The 18,284-nt window shown below is 37.6% G+C and overlaps 3 protein-coding genes across 8 annotated transcripts; 1 reads left to right on the top strand and 2 right to left on the bottom strand.

Moving 5' to 3' along the window:
- The first annotated feature begins 1,732 nt into the window (after positions 1-1,732).
- Positions 1,733-5,645, top strand: LOC110762078 (methyl-CpG-binding domain-containing protein 7-like). Its single transcript, XM_021964679.2, has 6 exons — positions 1,733-1,761; positions 1,840-2,212; positions 3,239-3,358; positions 4,064-4,168; positions 4,936-5,034; positions 5,143-5,645. The coding sequence occupies exons 2-6, from the start codon at positions 1,997-1,999 to the stop codon at positions 5,431-5,433; spliced, it is 831 nt and encodes a 276-aa protein (XP_021820371.1). The 5' UTR covers positions 1,733-1,761; positions 1,840-1,996; the 3' UTR covers positions 5,434-5,645.
- Positions 5,646-6,100: 455 nt separating this feature from the next.
- Positions 6,101-10,592, bottom strand: LOC110762076 (protein ALP1-like). 4 transcript variants are annotated; one of them, XM_021964673.2, is made up of 3 exons: positions 10,445-10,592; positions 9,810-10,017; positions 6,101-7,410 (listed from the first exon to the last, which is right to left on the bottom strand). In XM_021964673.2, the coding sequence occupies exons 2-3, from the start codon at positions 9,940-9,942 to the stop codon at positions 6,359-6,361; spliced, it is 1,185 nt and encodes a 394-aa protein (XP_021820365.1). In that variant the 5' UTR covers positions 9,943-10,017; positions 10,445-10,592; the 3' UTR covers positions 6,101-6,358. The 4 variants fall into 4 exon arrangements, with proteins under 4 accessions (XP_021820365.1, XP_021820364.1, XP_021820366.1 ...); XM_021964672.2 differs by having other exon boundaries at positions 9,810-10,014; positions 10,445-10,584; XM_021964674.2 differs by lacking the exon at positions 10,445-10,592 and having other exon boundaries at positions 6,101-7,167; positions 7,276-7,410; positions 9,810-10,438.
- Positions 10,593-13,641: 3,049 nt separating this feature from the next.
- LOC110762096 (UPSTREAM OF FLC protein (DUF966)) lies at positions 13,642-17,503 on the bottom strand. 3 transcript variants are annotated; one of them, XR_002527475.2, is made up of 5 exons: positions 17,072-17,503; positions 16,898-16,967; positions 15,948-16,811; positions 14,193-14,426; positions 13,642-14,066 (listed from the first exon to the last, which is right to left on the bottom strand). XR_002527475.2 is itself a non-coding variant. In XM_021964704.2 (5 exons), the coding sequence occupies exons 1-4, from the start codon at positions 17,292-17,294 to the stop codon at positions 14,261-14,263; spliced, it is 1,323 nt and encodes a 440-aa protein (XP_021820396.2). In that variant the 5' UTR covers positions 17,295-17,503; the 3' UTR covers positions 13,642-14,066; positions 14,242-14,260. The 3 variants fall into 3 exon arrangements, 2 of the variants coding, with proteins under 2 accessions (XP_021820396.2, XP_021820395.2); XM_021964704.2 differs by having other exon boundaries at positions 14,242-14,426; XM_021964703.2 differs by having other exon boundaries at positions 13,642-14,426.
- Positions 17,504-18,284: the final 781 nt, after the last annotated feature.

Genomic DNA, 18,284 nt, shown 5'->3' with positions numbered 1-18,284 from the left:
CCAACACATCGGTTCCAAAGTTGTGTACTCTTTGCTAAAGCTTCAGATTTGTCTACATTGGGTTTAAACGCAAGAGCAGAGTTGAAGAATAGATCATGATAAGTTTTGCCTATAGACACAAGCTCATTGCAACAATCACCTGTTACACTCCCACCTTCAAAAATACTTCCACCAACTTCCCAAGCGCAGTTAATGGAGATATGTGATGCCTCTAAGGTTGAAATTCCAAAACCTACCAAAATCATTCTAGAGGGACTCACCAAAAGCAAAATGACCAACAACGGATACATATGTAGTGCGGCCATAGTACTTTGTGGTACTACCGAGTTAGTTTTTATTTTCTCTAGAAATGGAAAGAACTCTTGGATGAGTCGAGTTTTAAGAATTTGTTTATTTATAAGGTTTCTTGCAAGGGTTCGAGTGACGTGGAATATGAAAACACCCTAATACCTCATAAATACATAACCGCTTTAATTCATCTCGATATTAAAGGCGAGAGTTTCTTCAACTTGGTTACGTTGCAATACATTGTAAACCCATAATCGTTTCTGATTGAACCTATTACTTATACAACATTAATATAGTCGAACAGTTATTCACATGGTAAAGATGTTTGTTGTTGTGAACAACATTTGGTAGAACAATTGGAGGCCCTATTTAATTAAGTAGCCGTTTAATGATTTCAATATAATAATAAAATACATTGATATAAATTACTTGGTATGGTGAATGGTGATGCTTAATTATCTTAACTAATTATTGGTATATTAGAGCATGCACAATGGGAGGGTGTATAATGAGGTGTATGTTAAATATACACCTTTTGTGATCGGAATCACCCGCAATGGAGAGGTGTAAACGAGTGTAAATTTGCATCACCACCATGAGATGTAAATTTAGATGCACATGTACATTTTTTTTACATCTCTTGTAGGTGGGACCTACATGAGAAAAAGTGGACAAAAGTGGGAGCTATAGTAGAAAAGGTGAAAGAAATCAATTATACATCTTCCCCACTAAAGCAAAAATCACATTTACAACCCTTGGAGGTGTAAAGGGATATAAAAGTGGCTTTACACCCCCGAAAATACATCCTCCCAATGTGGATGCTCAAAGGTCAGTAAAGTTAAATAGTACAACAACCAACATATTTCTTTGGTTGCAAGACCAATGAGTATGGGCCTAAGAAATCCCTGGATGAAGAGCACAATAATTAGCCACTAAGAGCACTTTCCAGCAGTTTGCCTTTGCCATGGCAGAGGGGGGCGGGGGCTAGGGCAGCTACCCCTATTCATGTGAATAGTGGCTTGTGGTGTTTCCACCCATTGCCATGACAACAACTATTCACATGAGATGAGGAGAGAAATTTGTATAGAGTTTTGGTGTGGGAAGTGAAAACTATGACTAAGTATTTATTTATTTTTAAAATCTGAAATTTTTTGTATTTTTTTTCGATTTTTTTTAAAAAAATTTTGTTGTAGACGTCATCACTGACGTCAGCAAACCCGGGCTTGAACTTAGACTCCATCTTGCTTGAGGGCTGACTTGGTTTCATGAGCCCCAGTGGCTGCCCTGGCTAGCCCTTGCAGTTGGAAACTATTTTTTGGCCCAAACCTCCCCAGCCCGTGCTGCTGGAAGTGCCCTAACGACCAACAAATGAACCCATGCATTTGCGTTAACACCAACCAAACCATCGAAATTGAGATTAATAAAGAAGTCGATAAAGTGGTCTCACAATAAGATGAAACTTCTCTTTTGACGGTCTCAAATTTTCCAACTAACAATTTCTCTAACACTTTTTTTTAGTGACAAATATAAATCTTTTTTTTTTCTTGGCAGCGTGTCAAACCGTGGCTCGAAATCAACGCCAGGTGGCTGATTTAACTGTAAAAGAAGCTGCATCGTCAGTGTCACTCCCATTGTCATTGAGCTTAAATCATGAACTTTAACCAGACCCCAAAAGAAGCATCTTTGCTTGAGTGACAGTGCCGTGACCATGAGGATGCGCAAATCGTCACAGTCGAAGCCAATTCCGCATCTGACAATGAGGCCAGCCGAAGATGATGAAGAAGAGGAAGAAGAACCCAGTAGTAGCAGCAAAAGGAAATTGCAAATGGTCACCACCTCACTCTTCAAACTCCCTGATGGTTGGTCCGTTGAAGAAAAGCGCCGTCCCCTTAGCAACAGTTGCAACCCCGGCCAAATCGACAGGGTCTCTTTCTCTCTTTCACTCTCTAAACTTGTTCAAAGTGTAAATGCATGTACAATGTATATGCTTAAATGCTTTGCGTGTGCATGGATGCTTTGATTTCTGGATTTGTGTCGTGTGCTATATGTTTGTATAAATGCCTGAGTTGTTCTTTGTTGTTGGGTTTTTAGCAGGGTTTTGACTGACCGGTATTAAAATTCATGTGATCACTAGATTCTGGGATGTTTTTAATATTCCCTTTGTGGGCCTTTCTCATTGCAGGGTTAAAAATTGGGCAACTTGAGGGTGGTTGATTGATTTGGATTAATTGGGATAGATTTACTATTACATGGCTCTGTTTAAATATCTGTAAAATGTTTTCCCAGAAAGAATTTAAAAAGGGAAATGGTTGACTTTAGGTTCACTACTAGCTGGCTCCATTTCGAGCCAATTGATCCTGTCAAGATTACTCTTTTTTGTATGAGAAAATCTGGGTTTTTCTTAAAACCCAATAAAATATTTAGGGTAAGGATCCACTATTTATAATAATAGTTTAAATCCTGTTGCACATGCTCTCTGATCCAGTAAAGGCTCCCCCTTTCTATAAGATATCTGGGTTGAGACCCAAGATACATCAGTTCTACCATCAAATAATGTTCTTTTCTCTCTGTTTTGTTTTTTCCCTTTACTGCCAATCCCATCGAGATAGCGTAATGCTTGAGCAATATTGATGTTTTATGCTACATATCCTACATTGGGTTTTTAGGCCACTCAGAACGATACCATAGCAGCCATCTTGCACTAATATCCAAATGGATGTTATAAGTTTTTTGAAATGAAACTCTGTGTTATCTACTAGTCTAGAATGATTATGATAATCAAGAATGGGAATGCAGTTTTAGAATTTCCATTCTCCAACATGTGAATTATACAAATCTGCCTCCCCCACACTATTTAACTTTGTTGTGTATACTATTTCTTATTATGTTTTGAAGTTATTGTATTAAATCTTATGGGGTCAGGTCTGAGACCTTTCATCTAACCTTGCAGTATTACTATGAGCCTGACACTGGACTGAAGTTTCGTTCGCTGGCAGCTGTTCAGAGATACCTAACAGAAGGGCAAATCGATACACATACTATAAGATCCAAACCAGGCAGTGAATACACTGTGAGTTCTAGGATCTACTTACTTTTTCAGTTATGAAAATATTTAGAATTCCTGTTAAAAATTATAATATTTAGAACTCACTTGCTAAAAGGATTTGAAGTTTGGTTTTTGTGTTGCTATAAGGGTTACAGTGGGAAGATAAATTTACACAAGAAAACAGAAACATAAACCCAGAAGTTATGCTTACTTCTAAATCAAAAAATTGAGGCCAATCTTGGTGATCTTACTGGATACAGGCAAACCCCTCTTCCAAGATATTGTCAAGAATATTGTTAGCTTTTGTTTCTTTTTCCGTGAGAGAATGAATTGGTTTGGGCCCAAGCATAATGTCTTTGACTCTTGCTACATGGTTTGGTAGAGGGTTCACCAGATTAAGGTACCATATTTTTCAGTGTGATTTTCTTTCGTCTTTAAGTTACTGTACTTTTCAATATGATTCCAGAAGTAAATTTGATTATGCGTATGTATTTGAATTTTAGCCATTGTTACAACTGGTGTGCACAGATTAAAGAGACAATAATTTGATGTACTTAAAAACTTAATAAAACTATAATCTTGTGGGGCCCTTTTGAATCCATAGGCAGGCAAAGGTAACCATGAGGAGGGAGTTAAATTATAAATGGATGTTAGAAGTATCTCTGGTGAACGTATGGCAATGCCGAAAATATGAAGGGAAAAATCCTAATTGACAATGTCAATCTGCAGATACAAAATAAGCTGAGCACCAACAGGAACACTTCATCCTTTTTACTACCTGATGATTGGGAGATTGTGGAAAAGCGACGTTACAATTCTGCTGCCGTAGACAAGGTACCTGTTTTGTTTTAAAATATTGGCAGTTTTTCTCTTAAGTTATACGTCGTAGAAAGGGTATATTGCTTGTACCTGCTGAAAATACTTGCAGTCCGCAACACAGGGTGAAATTGCACAGATGCACGTTTCTGGGTGTGCATGCATATGCACTTTGCGTACACATCTACAGATGATGTCTTTACTATTGCAAAGCTGATCCCTCTCTAGGGTCACTGACTTCACCTAAAAAATATGTATTACCTCAACATCCTTTAAATTTATAATTTAGTTTACTTAAATTAACTATAGAAAAAGGTTATTATTGAATATTAATCGAAAGTGTCAAAAGAAGAGAGATTGGAGGGAACACGAGGAAAGAAGTTGGCAAAAGGATTTGAGAGAAGGAGAAGGAAAATTATGAGTGCTGGTTTTGTTTATATAGAGCCTACAGTGAGATGTGCTTTATTCAAGATTTGTTTCTTCTTTCTACAGAATGAGCTTGACCGTATTGAGGTGGCATATAACAATTGGCATTTGATAAAGTTGCCCTGGTAGCCATTTAAATGCTTGCGTATGCCTTCCTTCAAAGAACATTCAAATGCAACATTGTGCTGAACAGTTCTTATCGGGCGATCCATTGGTTCTAGAATGCGTTTCTAATTTTTTATGCCGGACATGAGTTAACGTGTGTTTTAACCTCAAAATCAGTTGCATTGCTTTGTCATTGGGTATCACACTGCACCCCAGTAACATGTGAACGTTTATTTTTATTTTTATTTGTGCAGACTTATATTGAGCCAGGGACTGGACAACGGTTCCGTTCTTTAAGAGCTGTTGAGAGATATCTAACAGGAGCAAATGAATATACTTCACTCAAGCCATTGGTACCCACCAATAAGTCTAGTGAATGCTCTTATACAATTACTGATTAAACAAAAGTTTGCTTCTCTATCCATGATCCTTGATCTTGTCCAGTTTCGCTTGTGTTTCAGCTTTCCCCTGGCTCTGGCCGTCAGAAGATGAAAAGTTTGGGTGAGATCCAGTACCAGAAGGTTGTTTCTAGTTCTGCAAAGATAAATATTTCTGGTGAGAATGATAGACCCTCCAAGCTCAATTTCGGCATCCCACCAGCAAAAGTGAATTGGGTCCTCGGAGGTCCCGGGGGGAGTATGTGGAACCCCTTCATGGAAGATTCAAAGGTCCCTGATTCTATAAAGCAAAAGTGGTCCGAAACTTTTGTATCAGCCATTTATGGTGGAAACATTAGTGCTCCAAGCTTTTAAGTTATAACTGTTCTGCAAAGTGGAACTTGTGTAATCTATACTGTTTGTGTCTATTTACTTTAGATGCTAGCCCATCCAAAGTTGTGCCAGATCCTTAACTTTTTAGAGATAAATAGATGTATGAATGTTAGATGCAACTGTGAGGAGGAGGTGGTGATATGCATATACAAATCAGTTGTTGGAGCATAAAAAAGCAGTGTACATTTGAATTACCATTTTGGTGATGAATGCAAAATGTTTTGGGTGGACTGAATGCAAAAAATTGTTAATGATGAGGAAACTTAATTCAAAAAATTTCAATGATTCCAAACTCGGTTTGAATTTAATGACTAGCATCTGAGGGGAAAATGTATGGTGTTTAAAGCCGGATTGAGCTTCTGGTGAAGCAGATTCGAGTTGAGGATCTTTCAAGTACAAAACTGTCTTGCTAGGCTGATTGCAGTTTTAGGCACTTCCCTCAACCCTTTTAATTGTCATATAGTTCATGTGACACCCAACAAATTTTGAGCCAAAAAAGAAGCGAACCATAAGACAATAGCAAATTATTCCACCAAGCGATATGACATCAAAATGACGCCGTCCAAACAATAAAACAATTTGGACCATATTATCAGATCACACCTCTCAAGTAGAACTCACTTGTATTCGTAAGTTCCTCCTGCATTAGTAATACTAATATGGGCTGTAATTATGGAACAAGTACATTCTTCGCTTGAGCAACTTATGTTTTTTGTAATACAATATCACATTCCTCTCGGAGGCTCACCTGCTAACTAAACAGCCTAAAAGTCAAAACTAAAACACAGGAAAATCTGACTTCAGCTCTATATAATTTTCAGTAAGAAATCATTTGTAAAAGAACTTTAAAAGTGAAGACTACAGAAAATCCTTAATACCTAAAACACTTATTAGAAATGGAAAATAATCAAGGTGGCATTGGCATCCTTCCAGATAAGTAGAGAGACAGCTTATCTCTCAGATGAACACCGTTTATGTCGACGGTTCCACAATTCTGTTGGTGGTAAGCTGAGTCATGCTTGTGAGACAAAGGCATTTCATCTTCCACCTCATCTTCCATATCAATAACAATGTTATGAAGCAAGCAGCAAACAAGAATGATCCTTGGCAATCTATGCTTGTCAGGTCTCCACATCACTCCTTGAATGATCCTCCACTTGTCCTTCAACCTTGCCAATGCTCTATGTGCAACCATCCGGGTAGCATAATGCCTCTTATTGAACTCAGCTTTTGGCTCTGGAAGTTCTTTTCCTTCATAGGGGGTTACAAGATAGGGCAGTAAAGGAAAGCCCAAATCCCCAATTATGTACTCCCGTATATCCAATCCTTTGGAGAGGTCTAATATTTTCCCATTCAACCTCTCACCTCTATCACAGAGTTCATAAAAATTTGAACTCTGAAAGACTGTCCAGTCCTTCATCTTTCCTGGCCATCCAGTTACTATGTCCCGAAACCTCATGTCAGGGTCCACAATGGCTTGTAAGACCATGCTGTGATTCTTCTCTTGATCGAGCCAAGCATCACTTGTGGGGTCCGAAGCAGGCAAACACATCATGATGTGGGTAGTATCAACAACACCAGAACAATTAGGAAAGCCTCGTATTTTCTGAAATTTGGATTTAATTTCTGACATTTCTGCTTCAGTGGAGGGCCATTGCAGGTGGTGAAGTCCTCTTTCTTCCATGGCTTCCACAAAACGCCAGGTCACTTGAGACACTGTTGAGTGGTTCACCCCAAATGCATCGCCAATTGTTACTAGTGACTCACCAGAGCTCAGTCTTCTTAACGCTACAGCTACTTGATCATACAAACACAAGGGCTTACCATTTGTAAACACAAAATGTGCAGATTTCGCCAGCATATCTTCATTCACAAGTGAACATATGTAGTCAAAGGTTTTCCTAGAAACCTTAAAAACAGATTCAAACTTGTCTAAACCCTTTGCTGGAGACTGAAGACCTGCAGACAAGAAGGGAGAGATAAGAGGAATTTTACTATTGGGAATGTGGAGCATTTAGATTTTACTTTGAATGCTTTAATGAAGTATTTTCACAACAATAGAAGCAAAAATAATCTCAAATTATCTCGACAGCATAATTTACATAAAAATAATTCCAACATGACTCATGCAAAGTATGGTTGACACTATGAGTTACAGATATATATAATTTTTATATATATATATATATATATATATATATATTGTGTATGACATGATATAATTGTTCAACTGAATCAAAACATGAAATTAATTTGTTCACATTTCTCAGCAACAATTTTTGTTATAATAATAACAATCTGGTTGATCTTGTGCTTATAAAAAGACTCACTCATAAGTTTGATCACTACTCTACAAACCAAAATTATCATGTGCTGAAGTCAATACAAATGCAAGCACAACCTAGTCTCTACTTACATCAAGGGAGTTTAGATAGTACATACCACACTTCGGATGCATTGCTTTTTAGTTAAGGATGATGCAGTTATGAACTTTAAGACTTACCTATTCATGAAGTAAAAAACTTTTATAAGTGATCAAGAAAATGTTAGCTTTCTGTCTACATTTATTTGATTTCATCACTTTCCCTGCGTGTGTGACTATGTTCATCCAATCAAATATACTTTCCAAATTCATCTGCCTTATAAACCATTATGTCTGTTGAACTTGGCATATAGAGTGCATACTTCAAGGTCTTAAAATACTATTCTTACCCAGCAGAAGCACTTTGTCTCTTTCTTCTTCTTTTTTTCTTTTTTAAAGGGGGTGGGGGGTTATGCCTCATGTTCAACCTCAACTTTCAATGATGCCCTTAAACATTTTGTAGACTTTCTAGTTAGCAAAATTGAGAAAAGACAACGTAACTGGACTGGACCATTAAAACAGAAATCATTACTCTTGTGAAGCCTATCAAAAGAACTTGAGGGATTATTACAGCTTATTGAAAAACAAGAGGCATGGAAATGAGGTGAAAGCATACGTGGGAATTTAGAATGGTAAGCTATGATGGTTCTTGTTGTGTGCTTGTTTACACATAAAACACAGAGAGCTGGCAGGATAACATACTCTAGATCAGAATGAGGTTCCTGACATATATGAGATTAATATAGTTTAAGCATGTAGGCTATATGCAACTATATATTGGCAAACTCAAAGCATACTGAGAATAGTTGCTTCAAGTTGAGTACTCCTTCTATGCGCAATGAAATGACCAACAGTTGTTGAGATAAGATAAGAAGGAACACACAAATGCGTTTATAATATAGTATATACAAAAATTAACAAAACAGTTTTTTCACAGTAACAAACTTCAAATGCTTCCCTGCTTGAGGAAAAAAAAAATAGAATCTTATGAATTCCACTCAAAAAGTCTGTCCCACAACTGCATATAAAATCAAATAAGACCTAAAAGTATTCTTTTTGTTTCTTCTATTGAGTTCCTTATATCATAGCCTATGAATAATGGAGAAACTTCCAAACATTTTATACCTAAGTCTCTCTACATCCAGCTCCACCATTCAGTGGCAGAAATGCTTATCAATTCCAATATCATGTAATGCTCAAACTAAATTTAAACTATTAAAAGAACTATTTGGTCATTTATATGATACTTGGACAGTAGAAGCGAAGAAACAAAAATACAAAAATACACCTATATGTAAAGAGATTTGTGTATAAGTCTTCCACGGCTGGTAGGTAATGGCAGACTCCACTTACCTCAATTTTGGATTACAGATGTGATCTTCAAGCAATGCTAGTAAGTTTGTTCAAAGGTAAAGTAACAAAGCCAAAATTCGAAAGAATAGAAGGACTCGCGTCTTCACAAAATTCAGCTGTTATACCAAGATGAGTTAGATACTACTGACTTCTTGATTGTCTAAGTTATTACATATCCTGTTAAATATAAGGTTCACAAAAGCTGCAGGCATTGTCCAAGGACCTAAATACCGTTATTAACTTAATTATCTTAGATTTATTTACATGCCTGTCAAATTGTCAATGTTATGTATAGTATAATCTTATCCTTTCCAATATTCAAGAAGGCAGTAAAACCAGAACGGTAGGTAAAGGAACAGCTTTAAAGTCAGATTAGGGATCTTCCTCGAATTTGAATAAATACATTGCAATATATCAACACACAAGTTAAATGAGAAATAAAACATAAACCCAATTTGAATTAGACAAAATCAATTTGAAGCATCAACCAGAAGTTCATCAAACATGAAAAGAACATACATGCGCAACCTAATATCACACTAGTCAACAAAAGCTGTATATAAAGCAGCATATCATAAAGCAAATAGACAAACGCACAGAAACAACTACAGTAAAGCAATCAAAATATCAAGGAAAATAATACCATTGATTCTCTTGGAGAATTCATCCCACCAATCCACAGGACCTTCCTTCTCTGATGACCCAGAACCAGAAGCATTTTCTTCAGGCTTCTTATCTGCCTTCTTTCTCTTTCTGACCCCCCTCACAGGACCCATCAGCGCACAGACACTAAATCGAATCAAAACCCAGAAACCCACCAGCTTCAAACAACAAGAAGCATATAAAGCCTGCTAGAATTCACAGAAAAAATCAATACCCATTTACCATGATACATATATGTGTTCACCAACAAACAAAGAGAGGCAGAGAGATCAACAGAGAATGAGGAATATCAGCAACTAGTCTATGACATGCAAAAGCAAAAGAGTTTGTAAATAGCTATAGCTAGTTGCAGCGTGTTAATGGCTGTGTGAAAGTTTTTGAAACGTGCAAGAAAATAGAGAGCTTGATGAAATAAGAAGAAGAAACAAACAGAGAAGCTGTGTAGGAAGTGATAGAGAATCCAGGCTACACATGTGGGTTGGTGTTTGTTTAAGACAATGTGGCAGAACAAGTGAAAGACATGGACATTGCTACTTTGGCTACAATATCTACCCGTACACACAAAGAATTCAGAGAGAGAAGAAAGAAGAGAGAGAGAGAGAGAAAGATGTGTACTTTAGAGAGGTTTTTGCTTAAATTGCCTCGAGTCCTCCCTCAAATTTAACAAAAACCAGAAAGCAATTTTCTCATGCTTTTCGATTTATATTTGTCGGATGAACAAATTGAGGGTCAAGTTACAACGTGAAATGACATATATGCCATTAACTCCTAATACTGGCCAATTCCTGTAATGGAAAAGGATTGTAATTTCTGTTATACATGGCAACATGGAAAGGTGGATATTTTATACCCTCCACCACTATGCTTTTTTTCTTTTCTTTTTTATTTATTTTTATTTTCCCCTTCTTTAATAAGAAAAGAAACCTCTAAACCAAACTATCAATCTTTTTTTTTTCTTTTGAAAATCTGTTTTTGTTTTTTTACACTGCCACTAGATATTTAAGAGAAGCTTATCATTATTTAGGGGAGTGCAAAATTTGATATTAATTATTTGCGCTTTCCAATTATGCTAACACTTGTACTCTCCTTTATTAATGCACTTAAAATTAAAAATACTTATCTTAATTTCGTATTATTTGTTACTAGTTTGTTTTTTTCAAATTCAAGTAGTTGAAGTGTCTACTCATGCATATAAAGTGTTATGTTCGAATCTCCCCTCTTCAAGTAACGTTGGTATATAAAAACCGCATTAACCATGGAGCTTCAATTACATTCATGTTCGTAGCGCATGTATGTGTGCATAAATCAAATATTCGTATTTGCTCCAATAATGCCCAAGTGTGACACACTCGCGAATAACACTCATCTTTGTCTAATGTATATGAAATTAATTGGTAACTGCATCAACACGAATTCGTGCCTAAAAAGAGAGAAAATAAATAAAGCCCTACGAAAAACAAATCAGCAAAATCGGTGCTTATTATGAGGTTTGTACTCATATTTATTACTTGCGTGGAGTCTTAAAATATTATTAAAGTATTTATTATGAATGGAATCCTAAACCTATAGGTAAGCCACGTGCTACGTGAAGGATGGTCAATTCAAAACCGAGGAAAGGAACGCGCTTGTATGGCCTTTTTGTCCCTATGATCTCTTGGTTGGTTATGAACCATCTTTTCCTTTTGAAAATACAAATTAGCTCGTAAGGTAAGTCCAGTCCATCCCAATTTGAAATTATGTTCAGATTCAATCCTTTCTAATAGCATCTCTAGGGGAGTATGCAAAGGAGTAAGCGAGTCTTGTTTGTCTTGTGACATAAGCATTTTCCTCCTCCAACGGAATACGCATTCAAGTAGGCAAAACTTACATATTTTCTCCAATAAGACAATGTTGCATACTACAAAAACAATAGGTATATTGGGGTCCCACCTATTTAACAAAAATAAAAGTAAATAATACATTCATCGTTGATACAATTGCATTGCCTCGCCCATTGAACTTGCCAACTTTCATCATGAGACAAATAATTAGGCAACATATCACTTAAGTTGTTGAAGTTCAAATTTGTCAACTTTATTGACATACACCCTTAAAGATGCTCTAAAATTTGTGTTGATTAACGCGTTTTTTTCTCTATGAAAACATGAATGAATGCTTTGTTCAAACGTTTGCTTACATTGAGCTTTATTGGATAGTGCGTGTCGTTTTGCTGCAGCAGATGAAGCCTATGCATCAATGGATAATTACATTTGTGCCTATCTACTAACCCTTTATGGAGCAGTTAAGCTTATCAATAGAGTAGATGATCGAATGGAAAAGCCCAATTTGTTGGAGTAGATGGAAAATTGTGGAAGGCAAAAAAAATAAAAATAAGAAACCAGTGTAAGATATTAGGACAGTGATTGTTTTGAAGAAGACTAGAAGCAAACCTTGGTTTTACTTGCATGGCTCTATATCTATTAATTTTTAAGTTTTTGGTGGTGGAAAAACCCAGAAAGGGCATGTGGTTTGTGGTGATATATACAAAGCGAAAATGCTGTAATGAGGGGTTGTAGGAGGGGTTCAATTCCACTATTTAATAAGATGGATAAAATATTGAACTTCAATTTTTTTTTTTATGATCATCGGATGATTTTCGACCAAAAAAAAAAGATTAAATGGTTGGATTGAACCCCTCATTCCGGGCAGAGCTATTCACAGGCCTGAAGTGGCCTTGGCCCCCCTTCCATCTTTTCATCTCCTTTACTATATATAGAGAGTATATGCATAAATTACAGAAAAAATCTCATAATTTTAAGCTTGTGGCCCCCCTAAATATCAAACTCTACATTCAACCCCCTCACCCAAATCCCCTCATTGTAATGGACTGATCATGGACTTTGAACTTGGGTTAAGCAGAAATAAAGCGGCCCAGACCATAAATGGCCATGGTCTTGCTTGGGTTTCTTGGATTGTAATCCATGGTCAAATATTTCATGTGGGAGATACTTAACATAATTCTCATTTACATGGACTATGATTCAAAATTAACTGTAGTCTTTTGTAACACAACTGGCCCAAGATTCAGCCCACATCATCTGAAAGTGAAAATTATTGAACCAGCTTTACCAAAATACAGCTAAAACGAATAAAGCTTTTGAAGTTTAAGTTCTCATTTTGATCGAAAAAACTTGATAACTGATAGAGTTGACAAGAAGGAAAAATGTTGCCCTATAACTCTACCTCCTTTTCCAACTCTGACTCTCCTATTGTGTCATCCATAATATTATGAGATTCATGTAAGACTTGAAATATTACCATCAACAAAAAAGAATAATGCTAGGGTGACCACATTTTCTTAACCGCATTATATGAGTGAGGCTCACCGTTTACATTAATTATTAGAGCCCGAATTGTTAAAAAAACATCACTTGTAACATTAGTTGGACAAGAAAATACACCATAGTGAACACAACATGGAACATTCAATTTGATATTGTGAAATTGTCTAAAAGATATACTTGACTCTTTCTTACTTACCTATTATCTATTCATCAAACTTTGATATGTGCTTAATAATTTTAATTTTGCTTGTGCGTCAAATTATGATATGAAAGACGTAAGAAGTAGGAAATGAGGCATGTAGTGCACTTGTCTAAATACCATATGCAAAACCTAGAGTTTATATAGAACAATTTTGTGATAGAAACATGTCTACTTTTCTACATCATTCCATTATAAAATGCGTCATTTCTAAACTTTCTTGGAAGAACCACAAACCATTGCCTCTCCAATTTTCTAAAGCACGGCTCACGTGCGATGCATTTTGAAGCTGCAGCCAAAGAATATATAAAACATATAGATGGCAATATCTAGGACTTAATTCTATTTCCCAAGTTCCAAAGTCTCATACAAAAAGGCTTAGACTTGAGCACCGTTCACCGAATTTAAGGAACAAAATTCAGCCCCCCACAAACACCAAGGCACCTAATATTTTGACCCAAAACTCAAAACTCAAGATGGACAATCTCACAGTTTCAACACTTACAGCTTTATCAGATTCCTACACACCCCATATGCTTTTCACCATCTCAATGCTTGTGCCCATTGTGCCGTGACTTGCAATGTGCTAGCTTAAGCTAAGCTAAGCTGCCGAGTATTTTGCCTATGCTTCTGGTTATCATTCATTCCCCACCTTTTTTGTCTTCAAGATGGCCTTGTTTCTTGTTTCTCTTTAACCTATGCTTCCAATTTCAAGCTACAATTTACAAAAGTGAGGTGTCAATGTGCCCCATGTACTACACAAAGTAGGATTTTGCCAAGTTTAGTTATTCATTTGTACGTGAATATATTCCAACTGATGATAAGATATGATGAGCCCTACATGTTCAATTATTAGACATTGTCCACACGTGTGTGTATGGGCGACTAACCGTAACATAGCTCCACAACCTACTCATGTCTTTTGCTCCCTGCTCCTTGACCATTACTGCTGACACTGTTAGAAGAGGTGATGTAGTTGCTTTCCTTCTTACTGGGCAGTGCCTTTTGTTTCCTGGGTATGCATTTTGCTCTCACTCCACCGATCTCTGTTTCCTCCAATTGCAACTGTGCACTCCTGCAAAACCATTCGTATTTAAAATTAATTAAAACATTCATAGATTATTAATATAAACTATTATTAATCAAAGAACATTATGTCATCAATAAATAAAATTAAGAATGAAAATAATGCAGTCAATTTATCACATCAAAGAAGTCAACTCCCTCAATTAAACGAACACTAATTTGACTCTCTGCATGAATGAAAACTTGAAAAGGATGTTCACGTGAAGAACTCACGGAATTGAATTCTGTTTTTGTCTCCCACTGAATATGTTTTGAATTAAACCCTAAAACTGCAAACTGTAATCTGCATGATGGATTATGGGGGCCCACATTTTATATATAACAAAGCTCCTTAATCGCTTAAGTTTAAACAATCCGAGTTTAATTTAAACAACTACATCACAATCACAGTGCGTTGTCAAGATGACTATCTATCAGTCTGCACCAATGTGAGAAGGCAGCCAGCTGGCTATGTGTCAAACGCCGTACGAATCTTTCATTCAAATAGAAAGAAGGCAGACCAAATGGGCTATCAGAGAACCAAAATAAAATTCTGACCAGAATCCCCAGAAAGCCAGGGAGGGAAAGAAACCAGAAGATGTACATTTACTGAAAGAGAACAAGCACTTTCAAAGTGAAACTTCAAATCAACTTTTCCTACATTCACCAATCAATGCAGATGCTTCTTGGTTAAAATTAACACCACCAATGAAGACTATGTTTTATCCTTAACAAGAAGAAGTAATCTTACAGTTATCACATAAATTAATTACATTATACATTACATTTCTCACAAAGATAAAAGCTCTTGGCATGTCATATTTTATACACCAACTCTTTCTCTGACAATATGATAAATGTAAAACCCGTCATATGGAGAAAAACTTTCATGAACTGAGAATACCTATGGTGGTAGCCAATCACGCTATGTTAGTGGAAAAGTTGAAATGCATGACAATACGTAATTAGATTAGAATAGAGTTACAATATCCTCGGTGTACATAAGTTTTTCTCCGCCTTATGATGCGGGGACCCACATATTGCAAGAAGAAAGTTGTATATAACACGCATACAATAGTTTTCACAAAGATCCAAGAGACCCTCTTGCATATTTCTCACATTCTTTTGGTGTGTCACGTCTCTTTGTTAATACTAGTTTAACAAGCAATACTAGTTTAATGACTTCATTTGTGTGCAATTATGGAGAACCAGTTGTAAATGCAATAATTTAGAAGTGACAATTATTAGTGTGTTAATATTAATTAACTGGATGAAATTCCTTTAGATTATAAGTTGGTGGTTCTCATTTATCACATATGTAGCAAGCCCATATTGGCCTCATATCATTTGTGGGGAAAATAATTATTGTATTTATGAAAATATGATTAAGAGGCTACGACCCTAACACCATCAATGCTTCCATAATGTTGACATTGCTAAAGATCCTAAAGAAAAATAAAAATAAAAAGTACAACCTAAAATGGAAATGGAACAACAAGCACACAAAAAATTGAATGCGGAAACGACTTACCGATCTGCATTGTAAGAAGACGACCTCTTCAAAGCTGGAACCGCCTCTTTCTTTGTCTCAATTAAGCTCCCGCTAAAATACTCCTTATCTTCCAATTTAACCCCCGCGAAATTCGAAATTACCGTCTCAGTCCTCACCTGATTCCCCGCGCCGCCACGTGGCAGCCTAGCCTTGTAATGCCCAATCAGCGAGAATCCTTCCTCCCTCACCGCCGTGGACCCGCAGTCCTTGAACGAGATCGAGCCGCACGATAGCAACTGCATCAGGACCGACGAGGCCTTCATCTTGCCACCTGGACAAACCTCCGCCGTCCGATGTAAACCCTCATCGCTCGCCCCGTTCGTGCAGATCACCAGCCGTCCATCCGCCTTCATCAGCGACTCGAGCGTTTCGGGGCTAGAATCCGACGGCGGAGGCGAAATCTCACCCCGGCTCAACTCCGTACTCTGACTATGAATCTGAAGCTGAAGCACCTCCTGTTGACCTCGACCTTTGTCGTCGCGCTCTTCTCGAACCACACGTCGTCGGTGCCGCTTGTCGTCGGTCTGAGTCGACGCGTCGGCGGCAGCTTTGCCGGCGGACTCTCCGACGGACTCGGTCTTGTACACCTTGTACTCGTTCAAGTCAATCGAGGTCCAGGACTGGTTTCGCCGGCGCACGATCAACGGAGAATCGAAATCGTCGCCGGACTTTTCAGCCTCCGGCGGAGGTCTCAGGGACCTCGACGACGCCGATTCGAGAGCCAGAGAGTTCACAGGCGGGTCGAGAAGCTCCGAGCCTTTGAGAACGTACTCGTGGCCGTGCGACGGGTGTATGAAATCGTTTTCCGACAAATCGTGCCAAACGAAGCCGGTTTTGTAGCCCCTGAAATTTCAAATTCAAAGAAGTCAAAAGATGATGAGATGGTGGAGGAAAATCAGTAATTAGATCAGACGGTGGTGAGCTCGTACCGTTTGGAAGACCAGGAGTACAGAGAAGCCATGCCTTTGCCACGTAGCAAGTTCAAGCGGTTAATGACATCTGTGGAGAGAGAAACATAAAAAATTAATGTGATTTGAGGAGTTGAGAGTGTTTGGTTGGTGAGAGAGTAGGGAGAAAATCATAAAATCGTATAATTTAGTTACCTCTAAGAAAGAGACCTCGAGGAGAAGAGAGAGGGACTTCCATGAAGTGAGGGTGCTCGAGCTGGCCGTTCCTAGAGAGATAGTAAACGACGGGGACTTTTCTCAGAGTCATGGCGATGTTGGGAGTTTCAGTACTGGAAGTCCGGTTAGGGCTGGTTTCCGAGTCTCGCCATTTACTGGGGATTTGGAGGTGGGAAGGTGGGCCTCTGGAAGTGACAGCCATGTCTGTGCCTTAACAGAAAGTTGGAATCAGAGAAGGATGTTTGGTTACCGAGAAAATTATGTGGCAGCGAGGGGATGAGAGAAAGTGCGGGAAAATTAATGACTAATGGGGAAGGAGCAGCCAGGAGAGAAAATAAGAGGAGGGGTTGGCATGTGTTATAACTTATATATGGAGAGAAGAAAGAGGAAGGTGTGAATGGGGAAAATGGAAGATTTTTGGAGGGCAGATGTATTCAAAATGGGGATGCGGCAGACAAGCGCTACCAAACAAATACGGGCCGTTTTAGATTTCAGAACCCTGGCAATACCTATCCCGCCCTCACCGTAAATTCAATTTTTTTAATTTTAGATCTAAAGGGCAAATGTACCGTATTGGATTTATGTCGTTTGCAATATATATATTACGTTAATAATAATACAATTAATCATTTATTTGATGTTTTATAATAAATGGGGTAAAGGTCTAATTCAAGTGTAACGTACACTCGGAGTAAGAAATCCAAAATAGTTCATTTTAAGTAGATGAGATCATGGTTCATATCCCCGTTTATTTTTCAAGATATTTTCATGAGTTATGAATGTAGACAAGATCGTGCTTCATATTTTCGTTTATTGGATTTTGATTATAAATAAAGTCCTCTGATGAAGCTCTCAAGCCCTAAGATTCTTTCTTGAACGTCCTTTTTCTTGAAAAGTCTATTGCAATTCCTCCCGTCGACATCGTTTTAGACGTGTTTTCTTGGGTACATTCCCTCTTAATAATATTCAATGAAAAAACTTTCATACAAAAATCAAACACACTACTAGATGGGTTGACTACTCGTGGTTTGTTTAATTGTTTCCCCTTTGGACCACCTAACTTTGACTAGGAGGCCTTAATTGCGTTTTCAACGTCCTTTCCGCACCTCTGAAAAGTTACCAGAAATCGGGTGGACCCCCAGCCGACGTGGCGTGCCCTCCAATACCTAAATCGTTGACCCTGTTTAGATTG

Source organism: Prunus avium, chromosome 6 (genome assembly GCF_965620075.1).
Source record: "Prunus avium chromosome 6, drPruAviu1.hap1.1, whole genome shotgun sequence".
In the NCBI taxonomy this organism is placed as follows: domain Eukaryota; kingdom Viridiplantae; phylum Streptophyta; class Magnoliopsida; order Rosales; family Rosaceae; genus Prunus; species Prunus avium.
The sequence above is the reverse complement of the archived record's forward strand: the minus strand, read 5'-3'. Positions and strand labels throughout refer to the sequence as shown.

Excerpts from the sequence above, each read along its gene's own strand:
- LOC110762078 (XM_021964679.2), top strand. The coding sequence starts at position 1,997 with ATGAGGATGCGCAAATCGTCACAGTCGAAGCCAATTCCGCATCTGACA. Across the intron at positions 2,213-3,238 it reads ACCCCGGCCAAATCGACAGG|TATTACTATGAGCCTGACAC; the intron begins GTCTCTTTCTCT and ends CTAACCTTGCAG. Across the intron at positions 5,035-5,142 it reads ATACTTCACTCAAGCCATTG|CTTTCCCCTGGCTCTGGCCG; the intron begins GTACCCACCAAT and ends CTTGTGTTTCAG.
- LOC110762076 (XM_021964673.2), bottom strand. The coding sequence starts at position 9,942 with ATGGGTCCTGTGAGGGGGGTCAGAAAGAGAAAGAAGGCAGATAAGAAG. Across the intron at positions 7,411-9,809 it reads ATTCTCCAAGAGAATCAATG|GTCTTCAGTCTCCAGCAAAG; the intron begins GTATTATTTTCC and ends TCTTGTCTGCAG.
- LOC110762096 (XM_021964703.2), bottom strand. The coding sequence starts at position 17,294 with ATGGCTGTCACTTCCAGAGGCCCACCTTCCCACCTCCAAATCCCCAGT. Across the intron at positions 16,968-17,071 it reads TCGAGGTCTCTTTCTTAGAG|ATGTCATTAACCGCTTGAAC; the intron begins GTAACTAAATTA and ends CTCTCTCCACAG. Across the intron at positions 16,812-16,897 it reads TACTCCTGGTCTTCCAAACG|GGGCTACAAAACCGGCTTCG; the intron begins GTACGAGCTCAC and ends TTGAAATTTCAG.